This window comes from Amblyraja radiata, chromosome 20 (assembly GCF_010909765.2).
Source record: "Amblyraja radiata isolate CabotCenter1 chromosome 20, sAmbRad1.1.pri, whole genome shotgun sequence".
Classification (NCBI taxonomy): Eukaryota; Metazoa; Chordata; class Chondrichthyes; order Rajiformes; family Rajidae; genus Amblyraja; species Amblyraja radiata.
This window is the reverse complement of record NC_045975.1, coordinates 4,685,300-4,708,478: the sequence shown is the minus strand read 5'-3', so window position 1 is coordinate 4,708,478 and position 23,179 is coordinate 4,685,300. Positions and strand designations below refer to the sequence as shown.

At 46.2% G+C, this 23,179-nt stretch overlaps 1 protein-coding gene across 1 annotated transcript; it reads left to right on the top strand.

The window, feature by feature from the left end:
* The first annotated feature begins 7,459 nt into the window (after positions 1-7,459).
* Positions 7,460-20,666, top strand: htatip2 (HIV-1 Tat interactive protein 2). The gene is made up of 6 exons (XM_033038675.1): positions 7,460-7,597; positions 9,790-9,979; positions 11,891-11,998; positions 16,759-16,896; positions 18,364-18,425; positions 20,385-20,666. The coding sequence occupies exons 1-6, from the start codon at positions 7,560-7,562 to the stop codon at positions 20,608-20,610; spliced, it is 762 nt and encodes a 253-aa protein (XP_032894566.1). The 5' UTR covers positions 7,460-7,559; the 3' UTR covers positions 20,611-20,666.
* The last annotated feature ends 2,513 nt before the right edge of the window (positions 20,667-23,179 follow it).

The following is a 23,179-nucleotide window of genomic DNA, read 5'->3' as shown; positions in this document are numbered from 1 at the left end:
ATATCTTTCCTGATCCAAAGTGTCTCCACATGTAAGCAGAAGATTTGGTGTTCAGTCCAAGGGTTCCCTGGATTTACTTCCTTCTTCCAAACGTAGCTTTCTAGTGATACATGGTAATAGTTGCAAGTTTAGTTTAGTTTAGAGATACAACACTTTAACAGGCCCTTCGGCCCATCGAGTCCGCATCGACCAGCGATCCTCGCACTAGGAACAAATTTTACATTTATACCAAACCAATTAACCTACAAACCTGAGGTACACAAAATTGCTGGGGAAACTCAGCGGGTGCAGCAGCATCTATGGAGCGAAGGAAATAGGCGACGTTTCGGGCCGAAACCCTTCTTCAGACACCTGTATGTCTTTGGAGTGTGGGAGGAAACTGAAGTTCTTGGAGAAAACCCACGCAGGTCACAGGGAGAACGTACAAACTCCGTCGCAAGGCGGCAACTCAGTAACTATGAACAGCTGCCTGAGGTATCCTACAACAGAGGATTTTTCAAACACTTTCATTAAACAGATGTGAAATTTCCTTCAGTAAAATGATGAATTCGGATTTGAGAATGCAATTGGAATGAACAAAATCAACAGATGGTACGAAACTTCAAACACTGAGATGGTAAGTGAAATCTTTACAGATCCTTTTCCAGTACATAGCAGATTAGGTGGAAATCACGGGGAAACAAATTGATTTAGTTTGATTACAGTGCAATATTTGTGAATACAATGCATTTTTCTTGGTACTTGGATAATCTGGTGAAACCAATACTGAAGAGGGCTCTTACATGAAACCAGCTACAAACTAATATCTCATTGAATTATGAGCAGAAAGAAATCGCTTTCCAGATGCTTCAGTTTTATTTGTTGATGTATAACTTCACTCGAGTTTCAGCTGCAAACCAGTTGGCAGCAACGCATGCCTTTGTCGGAACATTTTGAGTTCAAGAGGCGCAGCTCTAGGGTTGCTGCCTCACAGCGCCAGAGTCCCGAGCATTTTTCACATTGGTGTTGGCTGTACCTTGTATCTTCTCCCTGTGACCATGTAGGTTTTAGACAATAGACAATTGGTGCAGGAGTAGGCCATATGGCCCTTCAAGCCAGCACCGCCATTCAATGTGTTCATGGCTGATCATCCCCAATCCTGCCTTCTCCCCATATCCCCTGACTCCACTAGTGAATACCTACAACAGTCCTTATTTGTTGGGGTGATGCTGTATTTGACAACCCCCGATTACCACGTCTTTGGGTGCCTGGATGAATTTGCAGATTGAAGATGACTCTTGATGTTGCTTGGAATAAACCCGTGCGTTCCTTTATAGATGGTCGGCAGGCGTAATTTGGTCTTACGGTACAGGTTTGGTTAATTGGCTTTGGTAAGATTGCAAATTGTCCCGAGTGTGTAGGATAGTCCTAGTGTGCGTGGTGATCACTGGTCGGTGTGGCCTTGGTGGGCCAAAGGGACTGTTTCCACGCTGTATCTCTAAAGTCTAAAGTAGAGTCCAGAGCGCTTCAATAAAAATCAAGGTTCAAGCTCCAGTGTGGTATTGAAGGAGCACTGCACTGAGTGAGGATCTTAACTGTGACCCAGTCTGCTCAGTCAAGTGAATCATGGAGTCCTGACTCCACTATCTTCAAGAGCCCCATCTAGCTCTCTCTTGAAAGTTTCCAGAGAACCGGCCTCCACCTCACTCTGAGGCAGAGAATTCCACAGACTCACCACTCTCTGTGTAAAAAAGTGTTTCCTCATCTCAGTTCTAAACGGCTTACTCCTAATTCTTAAACTGTGGCCCCTGGTTCTGGACTCCCCCAACATCGGGAACATGTTTTCCTGCCTCTAGCGTGTCAAAACCCTTAATAATCTTATATGTTTCAATAAGATTCCCTCTCATCCTTCTAAACTCCAGAAGCCCAGGGTTTTCTCTGGCTGCTCCGATTTCCTCCCACACTTCAAAGACGTATCTGTATCTGTATCTTGACGTCCAATCACCATCACTGCTTTACGTTAGGAGGGTCATGTGAAAAGTCGCAATTAAATATTAAAATGGGCCTTACAAGTCAGCGTCTTAGTATTGATTGATCCCAACTTTGTCTTGAAGGTCTTGATGTCGGATGCAGTGCGAATGTCATGGTGGAGATAATAATAATAATACATTTTATTTATTGGGCGCCTTTCAGACATCTCAATGACACCTTACATAGATTAATAGGAATATAAACATATAATCAGAATAAAATAAGTAATAAAGACATCACAGATTCACAAATTAAAAACAGAATTCAGTCCAAAAACAGAAAATCAAAAACACAATGTGAAGAGAGAGCAGCGGCAGCCAAAGCGCGCCAGCGTCCACTCTCTCATCACGGCAGCCATCTTGGACACAGACTAACAGGATTACCTTACAGACAAAAAATCATCCCCCCACAATGGTTTCATTCGCAAATTCTCTTTGGGTACAGTGAATACCTACAACAGTCCTTATTTGTTGGGGTGATGCTGTATTTGACAACCCCCGATTACCACGTCTTTGGGTGCCAGGATGAATTTGCAGATTGAAGATGACTCTTGATGTTGCTTGGAATAAACCCGTGCGTTCCTTTATAGATGGTCGGCAGGCGTAATTTGGTCTTACGGTACAGGTTTGGTTAATTGGCTTTGGTAAGATTGCAAATTGTCCCGAGTGTGTAGGATAGTCCTAGTGTGCGTGGTGATCACTGGTCGGTGTGGCCTTGGTGGGCCAAAGGGACTGTTTCCACGCTGTATCTCTAAGGTCTAAAGTAGAGTCCAGAGCGCTTCAATAAAAATCAAGGTTCAAGCTCCAGTGTGGTATTGAAGGAGCACTGCACTGAGTGAGGATCTTAACTGTGACCCAGTCTGCTCAGTCAAGTGAATCATGGAGTCATACAGCAAGGAAACAGGCCCTTCGGCCCAACTTGTCCTTGCCGACCAAGATGCCCCATTTAAACTAGTCTCATTTGACCGCATTTGGCCCAAAACCTCCGTAAATACTCCTTAAATAATCAGGCACACCAGCCAGAAGAGGGCGTAAATCAAAAGTTAATAATGAACTATTATCTAGAGCTATCGTAGGGGAAATCAGAGCACCCGGAGAAAACCCACGCAGGTCATGGGGAGAACATACAAACTCCGTACAGACAGCGCCCGTAGTCAGGATCGAACCTGGGTCTCCGTCGCTGTGAGGCAGCAACTCTACCGCTGTGCCACTGTGCCGTCTGTTCAAGGATAAATTAATGGTAGACAAAAATGCTGGAGAAACTCAGCGGGTGAGGCAGCATCTATGGAGCGAAGGAAATAGGTGACGTTTCGGGTCGGGACCCTTCTTCCTTCTTCGATTTTTCCAGCATCTGCAGTTCTTTCTTAAACAAAGGATAAATTAATTCTTACTTTACATCAGCATTAGTTCTGCCATTTACCAGCGAAGATTTCCCCGGCCTCACACGAGTTTGTTTACACTTTGCACACAGTCAAGACTATTTTGGAGATTTGCAGATGACAAAAGCTGCTGATTCTGTTTGTCCAGTGTGTAGCCTAGCCTGCCCCCTGGAGACAGATAAAGGGCATGACAAGATCATCTGTTTGTCGTCAGAACATGGCACAAAACTGAAGAAACTGAGACAAAGCAAGGGAGTAAAGAGATCACGGAGGGCAAGTGGTGGTTGATCGGCAGTGAGTAATGGGGCTGTCCCACTGTACGAGCTAATTCAAGAGTTCTCCCGAGTTTGCCCTGATTCGAACTCGGAGAATTACGGTAATGGCCGCTCGTGGGTACTCGGGGCTCTCGTGGACATTTTGCAACGTTGAAATATCTTCACGAGTCTTCACGATATTACCACGTTTCCCGAGTACCTGCCGTTAGCGTTAAGAGCCGCTAAGAGACGTCCCGAGCTCCGACGTACATTCTCGTGCTTACCACGAGTTTGATTTTTTTTTAAACTCGGGAGAGCTCTTGAATTACCTCGTACAGTGGGACAGCCCCATGAGATGTTTGAGAACACAGAACATAGAATAGTACAGCAATAGTGGGCGGCAAGGTGGCACAGGGGTAGAGTTGCTGCCTCACAGGGCCAGAGACCCGGGTTAGATCCTGACCACGGGCGCTGTCCATACGGAGTTTGTACATCCTCCCTATAACCTTCATTGGTTTTGTCCGGGTTTTCTTCGCTGAGTTTCCTCCTCACTCCAAAGACGTACTGGTTTGTGGGCTTATTGGCTTGGTGACATTGTCCCTGTGTGTATGGAGGACAGTGTTAATGTGTGGGGATTGCTGGTCGGCATGGAATCGATGGGCCGAATGGCCTGATTCCACATTGTATCTCTAAACCAAACTAATGCACAGGGACAATCTTTTGGGCCCACAATGTCCGTCCCAAATATGATGCCATGTCAAACTAATCTCCTCTACCTGTTCGTGATCCATATTCCTCCACTCCCCCTGCATCTACATGTGCCTATTTAAAAACAACTTCAATGCCACAAGTGTATCTGCCAATTGTAGTTTTCACCACAGTTGTAGTGTGATCCAGGCACCCATCATACTGTAAAAAAACTTGCCCCTCTCAACTCTCTTGTCTTAGAGCTATGCTCCCCCTTCCTTGACATTTAAGACAAGGTCATAAGGAATAGGAGTAGAATTAGGCCATTCTGCCCAACAAGTCTACTCCCCCATTCAATCATGCCTGATCTCGTCAAAAGTCAGAGTATCATTTATTGTCTTGCAGTCATACGTATAATAAAAATAACAAAAACACACAATACACACAAATGTAACATCCACCACAGTGAATTCACCAGGCACCTCCTCACTGTGATGGAAGGCAAAAATCTTAAAGTCTTTGTCTCTTCCCTCCTTGTTTTCCCTCTGCGCTGAGGCGATCTAGGCCTCCGATGTTGTGACCCCACCGGGTGATGGGAAGTAAGTCCCGCAGCTCAACCGTGCTCCGCGAACGGGCCGGTTCAAACTCCCTCTTAACCCCATTGTCCTGCCTTCTCCCCATAACCTCTGACGTCATTATCGTTTAAAACATTAGCAACGCAGTGGCGCTGGTTTCCAACAGGAACGGTGACGGATGCACCACACATCTCTGTCCTCCAGTTCCTGCGGACTTCCGCCGCTGGAAGTATAGGATTTTGGTGTGTGTGTGTGTGTGCTTTATCATCATTCCTTACAATGCTATGTACGACAGTGATCGCAACTTCTACTGAAGTGTGGATGGCCGTTGGCTCGCTAGGAGCTCACCCGCCCTTTGACAGGTCTTGTTTTTGGTCCTGCTGGGGGTCCACAGCTCCCTCCTCACCTGGCAAACCAGGTGGGGGAGACGGTTTAGTCGCCTACTATCTGACCATGGAGCAGGTAGCACGGGATGACATGGTACCTGTGGCGGGGGGGGGGGAGGAATTCCCTCCGACCTGACCATAACCTCGGACACCCGCACTAATCAACAATTTATCTATCTCTGCTTAAAAATATCCACTGACTTGGCCTCCACAACTTTCCGTGGCAAAGAATTCCACAGATTCATCGCCCTCTGACTAAATAAATTTGTCCTCATCTCCTTCCTAAAAGAACGTCCTTTAATTCTGAGGCTATGACCTCTAGTCCTAGAATCTCCCACTAATGGAAACGTCCTCTTCACATCCACTCTATCCAAGCCTTCCATGTGGAATATGTGGGATATCTTCCTTCATTGGCTAACGTCTAAAAGTGTTCGACCTGATCTATTATGGGTACGTTTCTCCTCACTATTGAAGAGATCTGTAGGGGGCAATGTCTCAGAAAGGCTGCCGGCATCATCAAACACCCACAACACACTCTCATTTTACTCCTACCATCAGGAAGAGACATCGAGGTCTGAAACTCATGACCACCAGGTTCAAGAATGGCTTCTTCCCAAAAACCATCAAGTTCCTGAACACGACAAGAGGTTCTTAAACGCTGCTAGAGAGGTAGTTGAGGCAGGCACTATAATAATGTTTCATGTTTTATGTGTCATTCCTAACTGTCACTATATGGCATGTTGTCACTATGGGCGGAGCACCAAGGCAAATTCCTTGTATGTGAATACTTGGGCAAAAAATTAATGACAGAGTAGACTTGGTGGGCCAAATGGCCCAATTCTGCTACAAGAACGTGAACTTAATTTGTGATCTAAATAGTCTTAGAATCAAACAATGGACACGAGGAACTGCAGATTCTCCACAGCCAACTACGGACCATTGTGGGCTCCATCTTTCCTTGATCATCGTTGCTGGCTTTGATTTGTCCATTTGCGTGTCTTTCATTCATTGTTCTTTGTACCTTTTCACATCACTCAGTTCCCTTCCCCCTGACCCTCTGTCTGAGGAGGAAGGGTCCCTGAGGAAGCTGTCAACTATTCCTATGAGTGTGAGAAGGAGGGAGTGAGGGCTATGCAAGAGGGAGAGTGTGAAGGAGGGAGGGGAAGGGAGGGAGAGTGAGTGTGAGAAGGAGGGAATGTAAGAGGGAAAGTGGGAAGGAAGGAGGGAGGAAAGGGAAGGGGGGTGGGTGAGAGTGAAAAGGAGAGGGAATGTAAGAGGGAGAGTGTGAAGGAGGTGTGAGAGAAGGGTTAATAGGGATGGTTGACTTATACTAGAACTCTGAAAAATATAACTTAGAAAGAAATAAGGTGTCAGCAGAAGCCAGACTGCTGGTAGAAGAAAGTAACAATATACAGGACAGAGGGAACTTCTAGATAAAGAAGTAACAGATAAAAACTCCAGCAGAAGCCTTTGACGTCAGGAGATGTTCCGAGACGTTTCTGGACGTTCTCGTGGGAATGTAAGGAAGAAACAAGGGGTCACAGTTTAAGGATGAGAGGGAAATCTTTTAGGACCGAGATGAGGAACTTTTTTCACACAGAGAGTAGTGAATCTCTGGAATTCTCTGCCACAGAAGGTAGTTGAGGCCACAGTTCATTGGCTATATTTAAGAGGGAGTTAGATGTGGCCCTTGTGGCTAAAGGGATCAGGGGGTATGGAGAGAAGGCAGGGATGGGATACTGAGTTGGATGATCAGCCATGATCATATTGAATGGTGGTGCAGGCTCGAAGGGCCGAATGGCCTACTCCTCAATTCAATTCAACTTTAATGCCATTGCACAAATACTGAGTATGGGTACAACGAAATGCAGTTTCCTGCACCTATTGTCTATGTTTCTAAAGGAGGGTGGGAGGGAGTGTGAAAAGGAGAGGGAATGTAAGAGGGAGAGTGTGAAGGAGGGAGGGAGGAAAAGGAGGGTGGGAGGGAGGGAGTGAGTGAGCCCTGCAGTTGCGGGCCTCCAGCGCGGGGGGCAGCAGCGGCACCGCCGGGAGACGGCGGGGAGTGAGGAGTGAGTGAGGGCTGTGGAGGGAGAGTGAGGGGGAGAGTGAGGGGGGAGAGTGAGGGAGTGAGGGGGAGCTGCAGTGGAGGGAGAGGGAGAGGGGGTGAGGGGGGGAGCGGGGGACGGGGAGGAAGGGGCGGGGGGCGGCGGCGTTACCGCTGCTGCTACTCGGCCTCCTGGGCATCGGCGCCGCCTACCTGTGGTACTGGATGGACGGGCCCGACCCCGGGACAGCGGCCGGGCACAGGTGAGTGAGGGGGGGGGGGGGGGGGGGGTGAGTGAGGTTTGGGGTTGAGGGATGGAGGGAAGGGGAGTGAATAAGGGAAGGAGGTTGAGGGAGGGAAAGTGTGTGGAGAGGGAAGGAGGAAGGAGAGGGGGGGGGGGGGGAGGGAGTGGGGAAGGGGTGGAGGTTGAGGGAGTGAATGGAGGGAGTGGAGGAGTGAGTGAGGAAGGTCAGGGGTTTGAGGGAGTGAGTGAGAAAGGTTTGGAGGTTGAGGGAGGGAGTGGGTGAGGAAGGTTTGGAGGTTGAGGGAGTGAATGGGGGAGGGTTGGAGGGAGGGGGGAAGGTTTGGAGGTTGAGGGAGGGAGTGGAGGAGGGTTGGAGGGAGTGGGGGAGGGAGTGAGTGATGAAGGTTTGGAGGTTGAGGGAGTGGGGGAGGGTTGGAGGGAGGTAGTGTGGGATGAAAAGTGGGGAGGAGGCAGAAGGGGAGGGAGTGGGGGAGTGAGTGAGGAAGGTCAGGGGTTTGAGGGAGTGAGTGAGGAAGGTTTGGAGGTTGAGGAAGTGCGGGAGGGTGGAGGGAGGGAGGGTGGCTGGAATGGAAAGTGTGGAGAGGGGAGGAGGAAGGGGGTGGAGGGGGAGTGAGTGAGTGAGGAAAGGGTGGGGGTTGAGGGAGGGAAAGTGAGTGAGTGGGGGAAAAGTGAGGGTAGAAGGAGGAGGGGGGGGAGAGGTACGGGAGCGGAGTGTGGAGGGGAAGGAGTGGGATGGGTGTAGATTGGTAGGAAGAGTGTGAGGAGGGGAGGGGAAGTGTGGGAAGGGATAAGGGAGTCGGCTCGGGTAGAGAGCAGGGGTAGTAGGCGGCAGAGTAGGGTTATGTAAGTGGAGTGGGGAGGGGAGTGGTATTGTTGGATTATTTATTGGGTTTAAAGGTTTAGTTTACTTTTGAGGTACACCATGGAATCAGGCCTTTTGGCCCACCCAAGTCCACATCGATCATCCGTTCACACTAGTTCTATGTCGTCCCATTTCCTTGTCCGCTCCCTACACACTGGGGGCAATTTCGCAAGAGTCCAAATAACCTACAAACCCGCACATCTTTGAGGAAACTGGGGCACATGAAGGAAATCCACAGGGACAGGGAGAATGGGCAAATTCCACACAGACAGCACCCGTGGTCAGGGCCGAACCCGAGTGTCTGGCGTGGTGAGGCAAACTGCTTGACTGGCTGCGCCACTGTGCTGCCCTCGTTCTCAAAGCTCGAAATATGATGTCCCAAAAATGTCTCAGCTGGTCGTGGTAAAGCCTGGCAGGGGAACGGGCGACAATGGAGAATAATTGTGCTGAGAATCTCGAATTCCTTCATCGGGAGTTGTGAGGAAGCCCTGGTTGAACGGAGGAAGGAGTGCACTACCTCCTGTGTCTCCAAACCACCTGCTGTACCTGCAGCAGAACCTGTTGATCTTGTGCTGGTCTCGAGGGTCAGCTCGGAGATTACAAACCAGGGTTGGCAACAAGTTACAGCTTGTTGCAGCCAATATATTTGGGCGTTCCATATGCATGGTGTTCTTTCAAAATAGGCCTTCTGCTTTGTTTTGTTAGCATCAATATATTTTTTTCTTTCACGGAGCAATGAGGGTGTTTAATTTACCTTCTTGGGGAGGGAAAACATACTGTTAATTTGCAGCCATTTTGTCTATTCTGTGTGTCTAAGGTGTTGCCCCGAACAGGTTTATTGCAGGAGATTCCACAATGTAGCAGAGTCCATTGGCTCTTCCACCTGGGCTCTGCTTTATATTAAAGCAGAACTTTTGCAAAATCAAAATGCAACAGAAGCTGGAAATCTAAAATAAAAAGAGAAAATGCAGATAGGCACAAATTGCTGGAGAAACTCAGCGGGTCAGGCAGCATCTCTGGAGAAAAAGGATGGGTGACGTTTCGGGTTGGGAAGTCAGTCTGAAGAAGGGTCCCAAACCGAAAAGTCATCTTTTCCTTTTCTCTAGCGATGCTGTCTGACTCGCTGAAGTTACTTTTGTGTCCCTCTTCACTTTGGAGGAATATGGGCCACAAATGGGAGGATCAGGAAGGCAACTTTATTAGCTTGGACAAGCTGGGCCGAAAGGCTTGTTCCATGCTGTTCCTACATGACTCTCATTTAAAAAAAATTTGTTTTTATAATTGCTTAGAATTAATGCTCACCTTTCATTATTTTTGTTCCATTGCAGAATGCCTCCGGATATTTTCAAGCTCCGTGAAATGTACAGAACACTCAATAAATCTTGCTTCATTCTTGGAGCTTCAGGGGAGACGGGAAAAGTGTTGTTGAAGGAAGTTTTGAAAAGTCGGCTCTTCTCCAAAGTGACCCTGATCGGCCGAAGGAAGCTAACCTTTGAGAACGCAATGTATGAAGATGTGGTAGGTTTCAATGATGTTATAATGGCACGGGAGGATACAATTTGCTTTGCATCTTCTTTGCTTTGATTTGCACCTCTTCGGATAAGAAACTAAGCGACGATTCCAGCCAAAATAGAGATTTAGCTATGTTAAAATTAAGGTAAATTGACTTTAGACTTCAGAGGCACAGCATGGAAACAGTCCCTTCGGTCCACTGAGTCTACGCTGTCCAGCGGTCACCCGTACACTCACACTATCTGCATTTCGTTGTCTCTGAACTGTACACTGACAATGACAATTAAAGTTGAATCTGAATCTGAAACGTACTATCCTGCACACCGGGGAAAATTTACAGACGTCGATTAACCTGCAAACCTGTACTTCTTTGGAGTGTGGGAGGAAGCTGCAGCATTGGGAGAAAACCCACGCGGTTTAAGCTTGGAAATACAATTTAGAGATACAGCATGGAAACAGGCCCTTGGGGCCCACCGGGTTTGCGTCGACCAGCTTATTAACACTATCCAACACACACTAGGGCCAATTTTTACATTTACCAAGCAAATTAACCTACAAACCCGCACGTCTTTGGAGTGTGGGAGGAAACCGAAGATCCCGGAGAAAGCCCACGCAGGTCATGGGGAGAACGTACAAACTCCGTACAGACAGCATCCGTAGTCGGGATCGAACTCGGGTCTCCTGGCGCTGTATTCGCTGTAAGGCAGCAACTCTACCGCTGCGCCAGAATGCCAGTCACGGGGCGATCGTTCAAAAATCCGTGCAGACAGCACCTGCGGTCAGGATCGAACCTGAACCTCTTGTGCTGTAAGACAGCAACTATAATGCCGCGCCAGCGTGCCAGGCCAAATTGTTATATTTACTGATAAAAGAACAATTAAATTCTTCCTTGCAGCGACTTAACAGACCTGTAGATATAATATAATATTAAATGAATGAATAACTAATACGTGCAAAAGTATATAAAAGTAGGAAAAAAGTGTAAGGTGTGTTAATAACAGTTTGAAAATTAAAGCAATTTGTATTTTACTCGAGCTTTGAGGAAAAAACATGTACATTGATATTCATCTTATTAAAAAGTAAATTGTGAACTATACCATTTAGTTATTAGTTTAGTTTATTATCATGTGTACGACGGCTATTGTTGCATGCTAACAACCAGTTTTATAGAAACAAACAACTGCAGATGCTGGTTAATATACAAAAGGATACAAAGTGCTGGAGTAACTCAGCGGGTCTGGTATCATCCCCAGAGAACATGGATGAGTGATAATTTGGGTCGTGATCGTTCTTCTACGTTCACTAGAGATGTTGCCTGACTCGCTGAGTTACTCCAGCACTGAAATGTGCTGGGAGATTGCAATCTATTAGATTGTTCTTGTGCTGTCATTAGCAGGCTCTTGTTATTTGGCAGGAACAAGGCACTGAACAGCTGAGTCACTGTTTTCGTTCAAAGCCCAGCCCAAACCAGGAGGGCAAAGATCAGGTGGCAGCATTTCAAAGTCTGAGTGGTAAAATTAAATAAGTCGATAACCAGCTGTTATCTACCTTAAGTTAAATTTGGCATGCAGGCAGTAAAGAAAAATATGTGCAAAGTCAGCTGTGAGAGGAATGCATACAGAAAATTCTGCATTCCTTCAAGAACATTTCAAAGAGATCTCCAGGAAATACCTTTTTACTGAAGATTGCTCTGACATCACCAAAAACTTTAGAAGTTTTTCTCATTATTACTCCTGATTTATGTTGGAAATAATTTGGAATCAAAGTTTGATGTTTTAATGTGCTGTTTATGCTTTAAAAGATGTCTGTTAGAATTTCTTGTCTGAAAAATGTTCTGCTTCGTTCACTCTTCCACTGCACTACAATTCAAAGATTCTCTGCCTCGAAAGTCGTAACTTTTTTATTTTGTTTGAACAGATCCAAGAACTTGTAGACTTTGAAAAACTGGATGACCATGCATCTGCTTTCCAAGGTCATGATGTTGGATTCTGCTGCTTGGGAACAACCAGGGGCAAAGCTGGCGTGGTAAAGAGAAGTATTATTTATGGAGGTTTATAATGTTAGCTGATGCTGATATAACGTTGAAAACTTGTTGTGAAAATAATAGAACAATTAAAGTGTTTAAGAAGGAACTGCAGATGCTGGAAAATCGAAGGTAGACAAAAGTGCTGGAGAAACTCAGCGGGTGCAGCAGCATCTATGGAGCGAAGGAAATAGGCAACGTTTCGGGCCAAAACCCTTCTTCGGACTGATGTAGGGTGGGGGCGGAGAGAAGAAAGGAGAAAGGAAGAGGAGGATACTGAAGGCTGAGGGAGAGCTGAGAAGGGGAGGAGACAGCAAGGGCTACCGGAAATTGGAGGTCAATGTTCATACCGCTGGGGTGTAAACTGCCCAAGTGGAATATGAGGTGCTGCTCTTCCAATTTCCGGTGGTGCTCACTCTGGCCATGGAGGAGGCCCAGGACAGAAAGGTCGGATTCGGAATGGGAGGGGGAGTTGAAGTGCTGAGCCACCGGGAGATCAGGTTGGTTAAAGCGGACCGAGCGGAGGTGTTCGGCGAAATGATCGCCAAGCCTGCGCTTGGTCTCACCGATGTAGATCAGCTGGCATCTAGAGCAGCGGATGCAATAGATGAGGTTGGAGGAGGTGCAGGTGAACCTCCGTCGCACCTGGACCAATTAAAGTCTTGTATATTAAGCAAATAATTGCTGGTCTTGCAAATCACAGCATCCCATCCAACACGAGGAATTCCAGAGTTAGTTTTAGCTTAGAGATACGGCACAGAAACAGGCCCTTCGGCCCACGGAGTTCACCCCAACCATCGATCTCCCGTTCACACGGTTCTACGATATCCCACTTTCTCACCAACTCCCTACACATCGGAGGCAATTTTTTCAGAAGCCAATTAACGTACAAACCCTCACGTCTCTGGGATGTGGGAGGAAACCCACATGGTCACAGGGAGAATGTGCAAACTCCACACAGACAGAGCCCGAGGTCAGGATCGAACTTGTCTCTGGCACTGTGAGACAGCAACTCTACCAGTTAATAGAATCAGTCACAAAGCTCCATGTAAAGTATACGTACTTCCTTATTATTGGCTGGGACAGACCCCCGCTGTAAACTATTTGTTATCCTCTGGAGTTTAGGATTGCGTTGGCTTCAACTATCCTGCATCCACTGGCTCTTTTAAATAGCGTGCTCTTTAATAGTTAGATAATGTCAGATTCTAACCATAACCTGGAGTTACTGTTCTCACATACAGTGCAAAAGAAATAAATGCTGTCATCCAAACTGCTCGTTGGCTTCTGTTAATTCCGAGGCAGTGTAATGCTCAAATTAAGAGGATTTTCTCTGGTTTAAAGCTTACAATTTATTTAATAGGATACAGTTAGAAAGGAAATACAAATCTGCAAAATACACTTGAAGGAATTAGTTGACTTGAAGTTTTTTTAAAACAGGGATTTGATTGCCGTGAGGCATTTTAGTTAACGCCACCGTGCCAGGGTTTGAAGCTGCTGGCTGCATCTGAGTTCTAAAAGGATAAATAGACAGGCTGATGAAGGTTGTTCTCTGAGCAATTAACCAGGGATTAAATCTATAATCTCCCTAGTCGTTATGGCTCTGTTGTATGAAGCATTTCAGATTCGGCCATAGCACAGTAGCAACTCTTTGGTGTAATCTGCCTGCCTCGCTGTTATTCTTGTGTGGGAAGGAACTGCAGCTGCTAGTTTACACCGACGATAGACACAAAATGTTGGAGTAGCTCAGGAGGACGTCACCCATTCCTCAGTCTGAAGAAGGGTAATGACTCGAAACTTCACCCATTCCTTCCTCTCCAGCATTTTATGTCTATCACTGTCTGTGGAATTCTCTAACAGGGCGGTGGAGGCGGGTTCTCTGGATACTTTAAAGAGAGAGCTAGATAGGGCTCTTAAAAATAGCGGAGTCAGGGGATATGGGGAGAAGGCAGGAACGGGGTACTGATTGGGGATGATCAGCCATGATCACATTGAATGCCGGTGCTGGCTTGAAGGGCCGAATGGCCTACTCCTGCACCTATTGTCTATTGTTATTCTTCACGTGAGCCGTCTCTCACTCCACTCACATGTCCTTCCATTTCTCCTCCTTCACATCTGGCTGGATTTTCCCAACATCCATCCAAGCTTTTGACTGAGTTCCTTGAGAAATTTTTCTTTAAGGAAGCCTCATGTTCAAAATCATTCTCAGCTACGTACCTCAGCGTAATAGCTCAGTGCATCCATTTTACCATTTAGACTCCGAGTAGTTTCAAGGAAGTCGGTGAGTTCTTCCAAACCCATGATTATTGCTCTTCAAGTGAGCCAGCACGGACTAGATGGACCAAACAACCTCGTTCTGTCTTCCGCTGCTCTATGATTCAAAGATTCTCGGCCTCGAAAGTCATCCCTGGCCAGTAGAGCTAATCAGACTGGATGGTACTGACAGCTTGTTATTCTGCCTCGGAAATTTGATTCCATTGACATTAAATATCCATTTCCTACACTTTCACTCTCAATTTAATTTGTTTTAATTTTCTGATATTTGCGACCTGATGGCTAAAGCTCAACTTGAGGCTTAAAAATGTTCTTTTGCTGGTGAGGGTGAGAGCGTGCATGTCTCAATTTTACTTGACTGTTTCTCTTCATTGAAACGCTCCACAGTGAAGTAGTTTTCTTTTCGGTCGCCTAGGGAACCCAACGCTGGCTTTTCTGTGTTTTCAAAATTTTGCCGTTAATTCTATCGGCTTCTGATAAGACAATATTTTGCTTTGTTTGGGGCGGATTCATAAAAAAAAGCAGCAAGGCAACTTGTCAAGTGGAAGCTATTGAGAGGGTTTGATGGCTTAGCGTGGGTGTTAGCGTTGGCGGCTTGGGTTCTTGTCTCGGAGGCAAGGAGCTGCCACTTGTTTGCAGTCCTTCTGAATAAGGGACGCTAGCATCTATTGCCTGGGCTGGTATTGATGTGGCGTAGCTGCGTAATTGGATTTAAAGTGAGCTCATAGTATTTGTGTCAGTTCAGATTTCATCAGGTGACCATTGTGGCTCTCTGTCAACTGCGCTCTGCTTTAGAACATTGACCAAGGAACCAAGGGCAGCAAAATCAAGCCTTGTTTAATTCAGGCGCCGGGGGTATCGAATAATTGACTTGTATTTTCAAACACTCTTGAGGCTTAGCGTTGTTCGGCTGCATGTGGACGTGTTTGTCTCCAGCCTTTCAAATAAGCTGTAGGCATATGGGCCGCTGGAGGGGTGTGATGGTGCAGGGGGAATGGATAGTGCAGGGCTGAGATCAATTCAACTGAAACTCATGTGGCGTCAAATATCGTTCAGAAGTTTCAAAGTGGCAGCAAAAGTTACTGTGGCAAAAACAGACTCGTATTATTTTCAAAAAACTGTTTGGGATTTGATTATTTATAGTTTGCAGATATATGGCGACAATTATTTTTTATTCTTTAGACTTTAGAGATAGAGCGCAGAAACAGGCCCTTCGTCCCGCCGAGTCCGCGTAGTAAGGGTGCCGGGGGTTATGGGGAGAAAGCAGGAGAATGGCGTTGAGAGGGGAAAATAGATCAGCCATGATTGAATGGCGATCCCTGCAAACTAACACTATCCTACACCCACTAGGGACAATTTACAATTTTACTGAAGCCAATTAACCTACGTCTTTGGAACGTGGGAGGCAACCCGGAGAAAACCCATGTGGTCACAGGGAGACCTTGCAAACGTGCAGCAACTCTAATGCTATGTGTAGGGAAGAACTGCAGATGTTGGTTGAAATCTAAGGTGGACACAAAATTGCTGGAGTGAGTCAGCGGGTCAGGCAGTGGCTGCTATGCCACTGTATTGCCCAAAATGTATCTCCTCTATCACCAATTTTTCAACCACCTTTTTGAATGACTGAAAGTGGTTGCAATATCTCAGGAAATAGGCAGAGATAGATAGATTGTTGATTAGTACAGGTGTCAGAGGTTATGGAGGAGAAGGCAGTAGAATGGGGTTAGGATGGGGAGATAGATCAGCCATGATTGAATGGCGGAGTAGACTTGATGGGCCGAATGGCCTCATTCTATTCCTACTCCTTATGAAATCCTTCGGTGTGGGCACTGCAGGTGGCTTGGTTGCAATAATATATAGTCTTTACCCTGACTGGATAGCATGCAACAAAAAAGCTATTTATCTTGCTTGTTTTACATGACAATAATAAACCAAACAAAATTATCTTTCCCCCCACTTAAAATGTAATTTCTGCGACTATCTCCCCCAGACATGACTAATCCTCTAGTCACTTTCTGATCTGCCATCCTGCATAAACTTTCCAGTTGAAGAAGGGTTTCGGCCCGAAACGTTGCCTATTTCCTTCGTTTCATAGATGCTGCTGCACCCGCCGAGTCTCTCCAGCATTTTTGTGTACCTTAAACTTTCCAGTTGTTCCATTCAAATATTTTGGTCCAAAAACTTAAATTGCATGCTGAACTCCCCTCTCTCATTTGCTGTAATTGTAAGTAGTCCTTGCACTCGGTGGTCTCTCGTACATCTCCCTGGCCCAGATAAAATGTGCAGGAAAGAACTGCAGATGCCGGTTTAAATCGAAGGTGAACACAAAATGGTGGAGTAACTCAGCGGGACAGGCAGCATCTCTGGAGAGAAGGAATGGGTGACGTTTCGGGTGGAGATCCTTCTTCACCCATACAAGATCAGGTGGGCCATGCGTAGAGTGGGCGCGCTGTTGTACTGTCAGACGGTCATTATTTTTCTTGTGTTGCAGGAGGGATTTATCCGTGTCGACCACGATTACGTACTAAAGTCAGCACAACTCTCCAAAGCTGGAGGATGCACTCATTTTCTCCTGCAATCTTCAAAAGGAGCAGATGCCACGAGTTCGATGCTATATCCAAAAATAAAGGTTGGAACATGCTGGATCTGCTATGAATGTTGCAATTGGCATGGGGTTTCAAAGTGGTGGGAGCAAATGGAAAGGCCATGCGGAGTTGGTGTTGGAATTAACAGTGATTTATTAAAACTGGTGCGTGCCAGAGACCAATTGAAGCTGATCTCCTGAACGCGACTTTAGTACAGCTTTTACGTCCTCAGCTGAGAAGTTTACACGGAAATTTAATTGACAGTGAAGCTAGCTCTTGATTACAGAATGGAGGTTGCAGAAATAATTAATTGGGTAACAAATTAGGTCTTGATTACAGGATAAAATGACTATCCACGTCTAATTTAGTTGTCAGTAGATCCAATTTTTTCCCCACAACGATAGGTGCACGCTATAACATCAATGAAGGTCCAGAAACTAGGGTGTCCTCACTGCTGCATTCTAATTTTAGACAATTGGTGCAGGAGTAGGCCATTCGGCCCTTCAATGTGATCATGGCTGATCGTCCCCAATCAGTACTCCGCTCCTGCCTTCTCCCCATATCCCCCGACTCTGCTATCCTTAAGAACCCTATCTAGCTCTCTCTTGAAAGTATCCAGAGAACCGGCCTCCACCGCCCTCTGAGGCAGAGAATTCCACAGACTCACAACTCTCTGTGTGGAAAAAGTGTTTCCTCGTCTCCGTTCTAAATGGCCGACTCCTTATTCTGGTTCTGGACTCGCCCAACATCGGGAATATGGCTTTGGCTTTTAGGTTTGGTCTGCGGTTCCCTGCCACCACGTTAGCACAATCCACAACCCTGTTTACTAGTTATTAACCCTCGCTGTTCTTTCCCAGACAACAAAAGTTATCAGCGATTTGGTGACTCTGTTCTGGGGTGTTGATGATCCTTCGACCAAAGAGCTTGATTGATAAGGCCCTCACGGACATCGATGTGGCCCCCTACATATAACAGCATGCTGAGGACCTCATTTAATGATGTTTGTCTGGGTTACTAGTTCCCGACCCGAGACGTCACTTATCCGTGCTCCCCAGCGATGCTGCCAGACCCGCTGAGTTACTCAAGCATTTTGTATTCTACGCTTGAATTGTAGGGATAGTCGGATGCAGTTGTGTGGAACTCAAACTTCAACAAGTGGAGACCAAAATGGAGCACATTGACGTCCCTCCCCATCCTTACATAATCTCAGCTGAACTTCCTTCATTTTGTCTGTCTTATTTATATTTTACCTGACAACTATCTCCCGAGTTTAGACACAAAGTGCTGGAGTAACGCAGACAGCATCTCTGAAGAGAAGAAATAGGTGACGTTTTGGGTCGAGACCCTTTTTCTACTGAGTTTGTTTTAAATGTTTACCTTGGTGGTTTAAGGCTCTTCTCCTTTTTAATTGAAATTTACAAATTATATAAATTGTGATTGAGTATTTTTGATTCGAGCACATAGCAAGCACCTCTGATGTTGTGGTCTATTAAAAGTTAACTTCTAATTAGGGACAAGTGGAAGCTGAAATTGAAGAGCTGAACTTTTACCGATACAGCATCTTTCGACCAGGGTAAGAACATTTCCTTACAATTATCGATACATTTTTTTTGCTTCCTATTGTTTTAAACGTTTAGTTTCGCTTAGATTATTTGGTTTAGCGGCACGGTGGCGCAGCGGTAGAGTTGCTGCCTTACAGCATCAGAGACTGGTTCGATCCTGACCACGGGTGCTTGTGTGTACGGAGTTTGTACGTTCTCCCCATGACCTGCGTGGGTTTTCTCCAGGTGCTCCAGTTTCCTCCCACACTCCGAAGGTGTACAGGTTTGTAGGTTAATTGTAAATTGTCCCTAGTGTGTGTAGGATAATGTTAGTGTGCTGGGATCTCTGGTCGACAAGGCCTTCGTGGGCCGAAAGACCTGTTTCCACACTGTATCTCTAATCTAAACTGTATTAAATTATTGTCGTGTACAGAGTTACAGTGAAAAGCTTTTGTCGGGTGCTAACCAGTCAGCGGAAAGATTATACATGATTACGATCGCGCTGTCCACAATGTACAGATACAGGATAAAGGAAATAATGTTTAGTGCACGATAAAGTCCAGTGCGGGAGGGGGGGACAGACAGAGACAGACAGACAGAGACAGACAGACAGAGAGAGAGAGACAGACAGACAGACAGAGACAGCACGCGCCCTTCGGCCCACCGAGTCCTTGCCAACCTCCGATCATGACCCATTTGCCCTCAGAAACCACAAAGTCACAATGAGAACGTGCAAACTCCACACAGATAGCACCTGAGGTCAGGATCAAACCCAGGTCTCTTGCACTGAGAGGCAGCAGGTGAACAACTGTTCCACCTTAAACAGACAAATCTCATACACGCTTTGTATAAAATTGCCATATTGATCTCTTCAGCCCTGTTATGTTTTTCACATCCTCTCAACATCTCACAGCACCTTAAAAAATACTGCCCCTCAGTGGCTTTTAAATACATTTCATTAAACTTGCTCCCTCATCGTCCCAAACATGGATCTGATACCCTCGTACTCAGCTCATGCTGTTCAGAAGAACGAGGGGGGACCTCATTGAACATAGTGAAGGGCCTGGATAGAGTGAATGTGAAGAGGATGTTTCCAATGCTGGGAGAGTATAGGATATGTTAGTGTGCTGGAATCGCTGGTCGACAAGGCCTTGGTGGGCTGAAGGGCCTGTTTCCATGCTGTATCTCTAATCTAAACTATGTTAAATTATTGTTGTGTACAGAGTTACAGTGAAAAGCTTTTGTTGCCTGCTAAACAGTCAGCGGAAAGATTATACATGATGATAAATGGGAGAGCCACAGGCTCAACATAAAATAATGTACCTTTAGAAAGGAGATGAGGAGGAATTTCTTTAGTCGGTGGGTGGTGAATCTGTGGAATTTATTGCCACAGGTGGCTGTCGAAGCCAAGTCAATGGATATTTTTACAGTGGAGATTGATAGGTTCTTGATTAGTAAGGGTGCCAGGGGTTATGGGGAGAAAGCAGGAAAATGGCGTTGAGAGGGAAAAATAGATCAACCATGATTGAATGGCGATGGAGACTTGTAGACGGGCTGAATGGCCTAATTATGCTCCTGGAACTTATGAACTTTCTCCCCCCCCCATTCACATTACCCTAGATAATGGAAAGACCTTTTAGAAGCCTAACAACAGAGGGGAAGAAGTGTACCTGAATCACAGTTCTCCTTCACTGCCGCACGAGAGAATCAGGCTAGATATCTGTGCCCCTAATCTCTCTGGTGGGACCTAATCCTGAGGAACTGCAGATGCTGGTTTAAATCGGGTAGACACAAAATGCTGGAGTAACTCAGCGAGACAGGCAGCATCTCTGGAGAGAAGGAATGGGTGACGTTTTGGGTCGAGACCCTTCTTCATAGATAAGAAAATGTAAGGTGTGAAAACAGGCCAAAGGGAATGTAGATCAAGGAACTGTAGAATAGAGGAACGAATGTTTCTAATCTATCTTTTTCAAATTATCTGTTCAAACTAGGATCTTGATGTGTGACAGAGAGGAGTCGAGACCGATGGAATGGATGGCAAGAAAGGTCCTTGCTCCTGTCGCGTATATGTTCCCCACCGCGATTACCATCCCAGTGACGGTGGTCGCCAAGGCCATGTTGAACAATGTTGTCCTCCCGTCGGAAAAGAAAGCGGAATTGTTTCACAACAAGGATGTACATGAATTGGGTCATCTGGGTGAAACTAAAGAGAAGTAACAATGTTTGGGTTTATATTGGAAGATGCTTTAGCCGTACATATGATTCACCCCTTTGATCTGAGTTGTTTACTTCCTTGCTTCGGCTTCTTCGGGGTTCTGCTGTTAGTGGTGAAGAGGGTTTGCGGAGAAGCTGGTCACTTTATTTTTTTAGGCAGGTCCACCACTGAATTTCCGGCACCCTTCTGGATTATCCGTTTGGCCGGGCCAACAGAGGTCATGGCTTTCGGGGGGGGGGGGGGGGGGGGGGGGGGGTGGGGTGGGACTAGTGAGCGGTGAGCGATATACCGATCTGCAAGGTTTGCCTCAGAGATTTCTTTTCTTTTAAAATCTTTTAATTAATTTTTCAAAAACAAAAAATAATGATAAACAGGGATCAGGATTACATTAACCACAAATGTAACCTAAATATAAATCCAGTGTCAAAATACACATTGGGTATGGACCTCCCCGGTCTCTATGTAAGTATAGACGAGCAGTTAATAGAGAACTTGTGTATATAAAAATAAAAATTTAAAAAAAGGAGAAAAACAAAACCCCCTAAACTAAAATAAGCAAAACAAAACAAAACAGAATCTGGGCTGCAAAAAAAAAGAGTTTCAACGGTTTAGACCTATGTTTGTCGTCAAATCCGTTCCACGGCCTCTGAAATTCAGCTCTGGGAACGTATCTGCCGGTTCCGGCTGGGCTGGAGTTCCAAAGCCCCGGCCGCAGGGGGGCAAATTCCACCCGCCACTCTGCCGCGGAAGTCCCGATGAGGTCAAGATCGGGCAACTCACCCGGCTTAGGGGCCACATTTTCAGGGGGACCTCCACGGGGGGGGGGGGGGATATTGTCCATATTTAAGGGCAGGCTGGACCACCAGTTGCCGGAAAATCAGTGGTGGACTGCACTCCATTTCCCTGGAAGAGCTGACTACGTTATCTTGGATATGGGTGCTTTCAGCCAGGTCTGTAATTTGCTCATCCTATTTCCTTAAAGCCTGCGATCTTATAATCATACAATCACCCAGCATGGGAGCAAGCCCTTCAGCCTGTGCTGAGCATCCAGCACTCATTTGCACTCATCCCATTTTTTATTCTTCCCCACATTGCCATTAATTTACCTAAGATTCTATCGTTCACCTACAAACTAAAGGGAATTTTGCACTGGTCCACCACGCAAACATCTTTGGGATGATGGAGCAAACTGGAGGTGGGGGGGGGGGCATCAAGGGGGATCCCATGTGGTCACAGGGTGAAGGTACAAAGTCTACAGTGGCAGAGGTCAGGATTGAACCTGGGCCACTGGAGCTGTGCGGTAGCAGCTCTATATTAGCCACACCACTCTGCCATCTGCTGGAAAATGATTTTTCTTTTCACCAAAAAATAAATTTTATTCAGAATAAATATTTTACAAATTAAAACTACAGAAAAACTCTTCAGTGTCTGTACATTTAAAAGTGGCATATTCAATAGTGTTAGCAGTTTATCTTCAGACAAAGCACCCTTGCGACTCGCCTGGCCCCCTGGTATTGCTTCCCTTGTTTAAACGATGGCCCCACCGGTCTCTGCCCCTCAATGTCCAGCAGCAGAAGGGCCCTGGACTGTGGTCCTCACCGGCTTGAAGCTCCGGGCCGGTCTCCAGACATCTAACTCCCTCTTGCTATATTTAAGAGGGAGTTAGATGTGGCCCTTGTGGCTAAAGGGATCAGGGGATATGGAGAGATGGCAGGTAAAGGATACTGAGTTGGATGATCAGCCATGATCACATTGAATGGCGGTGCAGGCTCGAAGGGCCGAATGGCCTACTCCTGCACCTATTTTCTATGTTTCTATGAAATGCCGCACCAATCCAGTAGTTAGGCCCGCGAAGGTGGGGATGGAGAAAGATCACATCTGTGTCGAGGTAAGTGACTGAAAACGGTTTCCCCCTCTACCCCCCCCCCCAACCCCCCACATGAAAACATACCGAGAAACATTAAAACATACATTTTGGACACACTAAAAAGTAACAAAAAAAGTCGAAATATCACATAGGCTGCCATCTTGGCGCCACCCAGTGGAGAAAAGAACTACAGATGCTGGTTTATACCAAAGATAGACACAAAGTGCTAGCATATATCAGCAGGTCAGGCAGCTTCTCTGGGGATAAAGGATGGGTGACATTTCGGGTCGGAACCCTTCAGTAAAGAATAGGTAACACCTTTGGTCACGACCCTTCTTCAGACTGAACGAGGGTCCTGATCCGAAACGTCACCCATCTGTTTTCCCCAGAGATGCTGCCTGACTGGGTCTGAAGAAGGATTTTGACCTGAAATGTTGCCTATTTCTTTCGCTCCATAGATGCTGCCTCACCTGCTGAGTTTCTCCAGCATTTTTGTTTACCTTCGATTTTCCAGCATCTGCAGTTCCTTCTCAAAAATGCTTCCTGACCCTCTGGGTTACTCCAGCACTTTGTGTCTATCTGAAGTGTATCTTTGTGGTAGTGAGGCCAAAATGACACACGGTCTTCTAAACGGGGTCTTGGCAAACCAATGAGAATTTCAAGCAGAGCTGACGTGGGAGATCAAGCAGAGGAACAATGGTTGA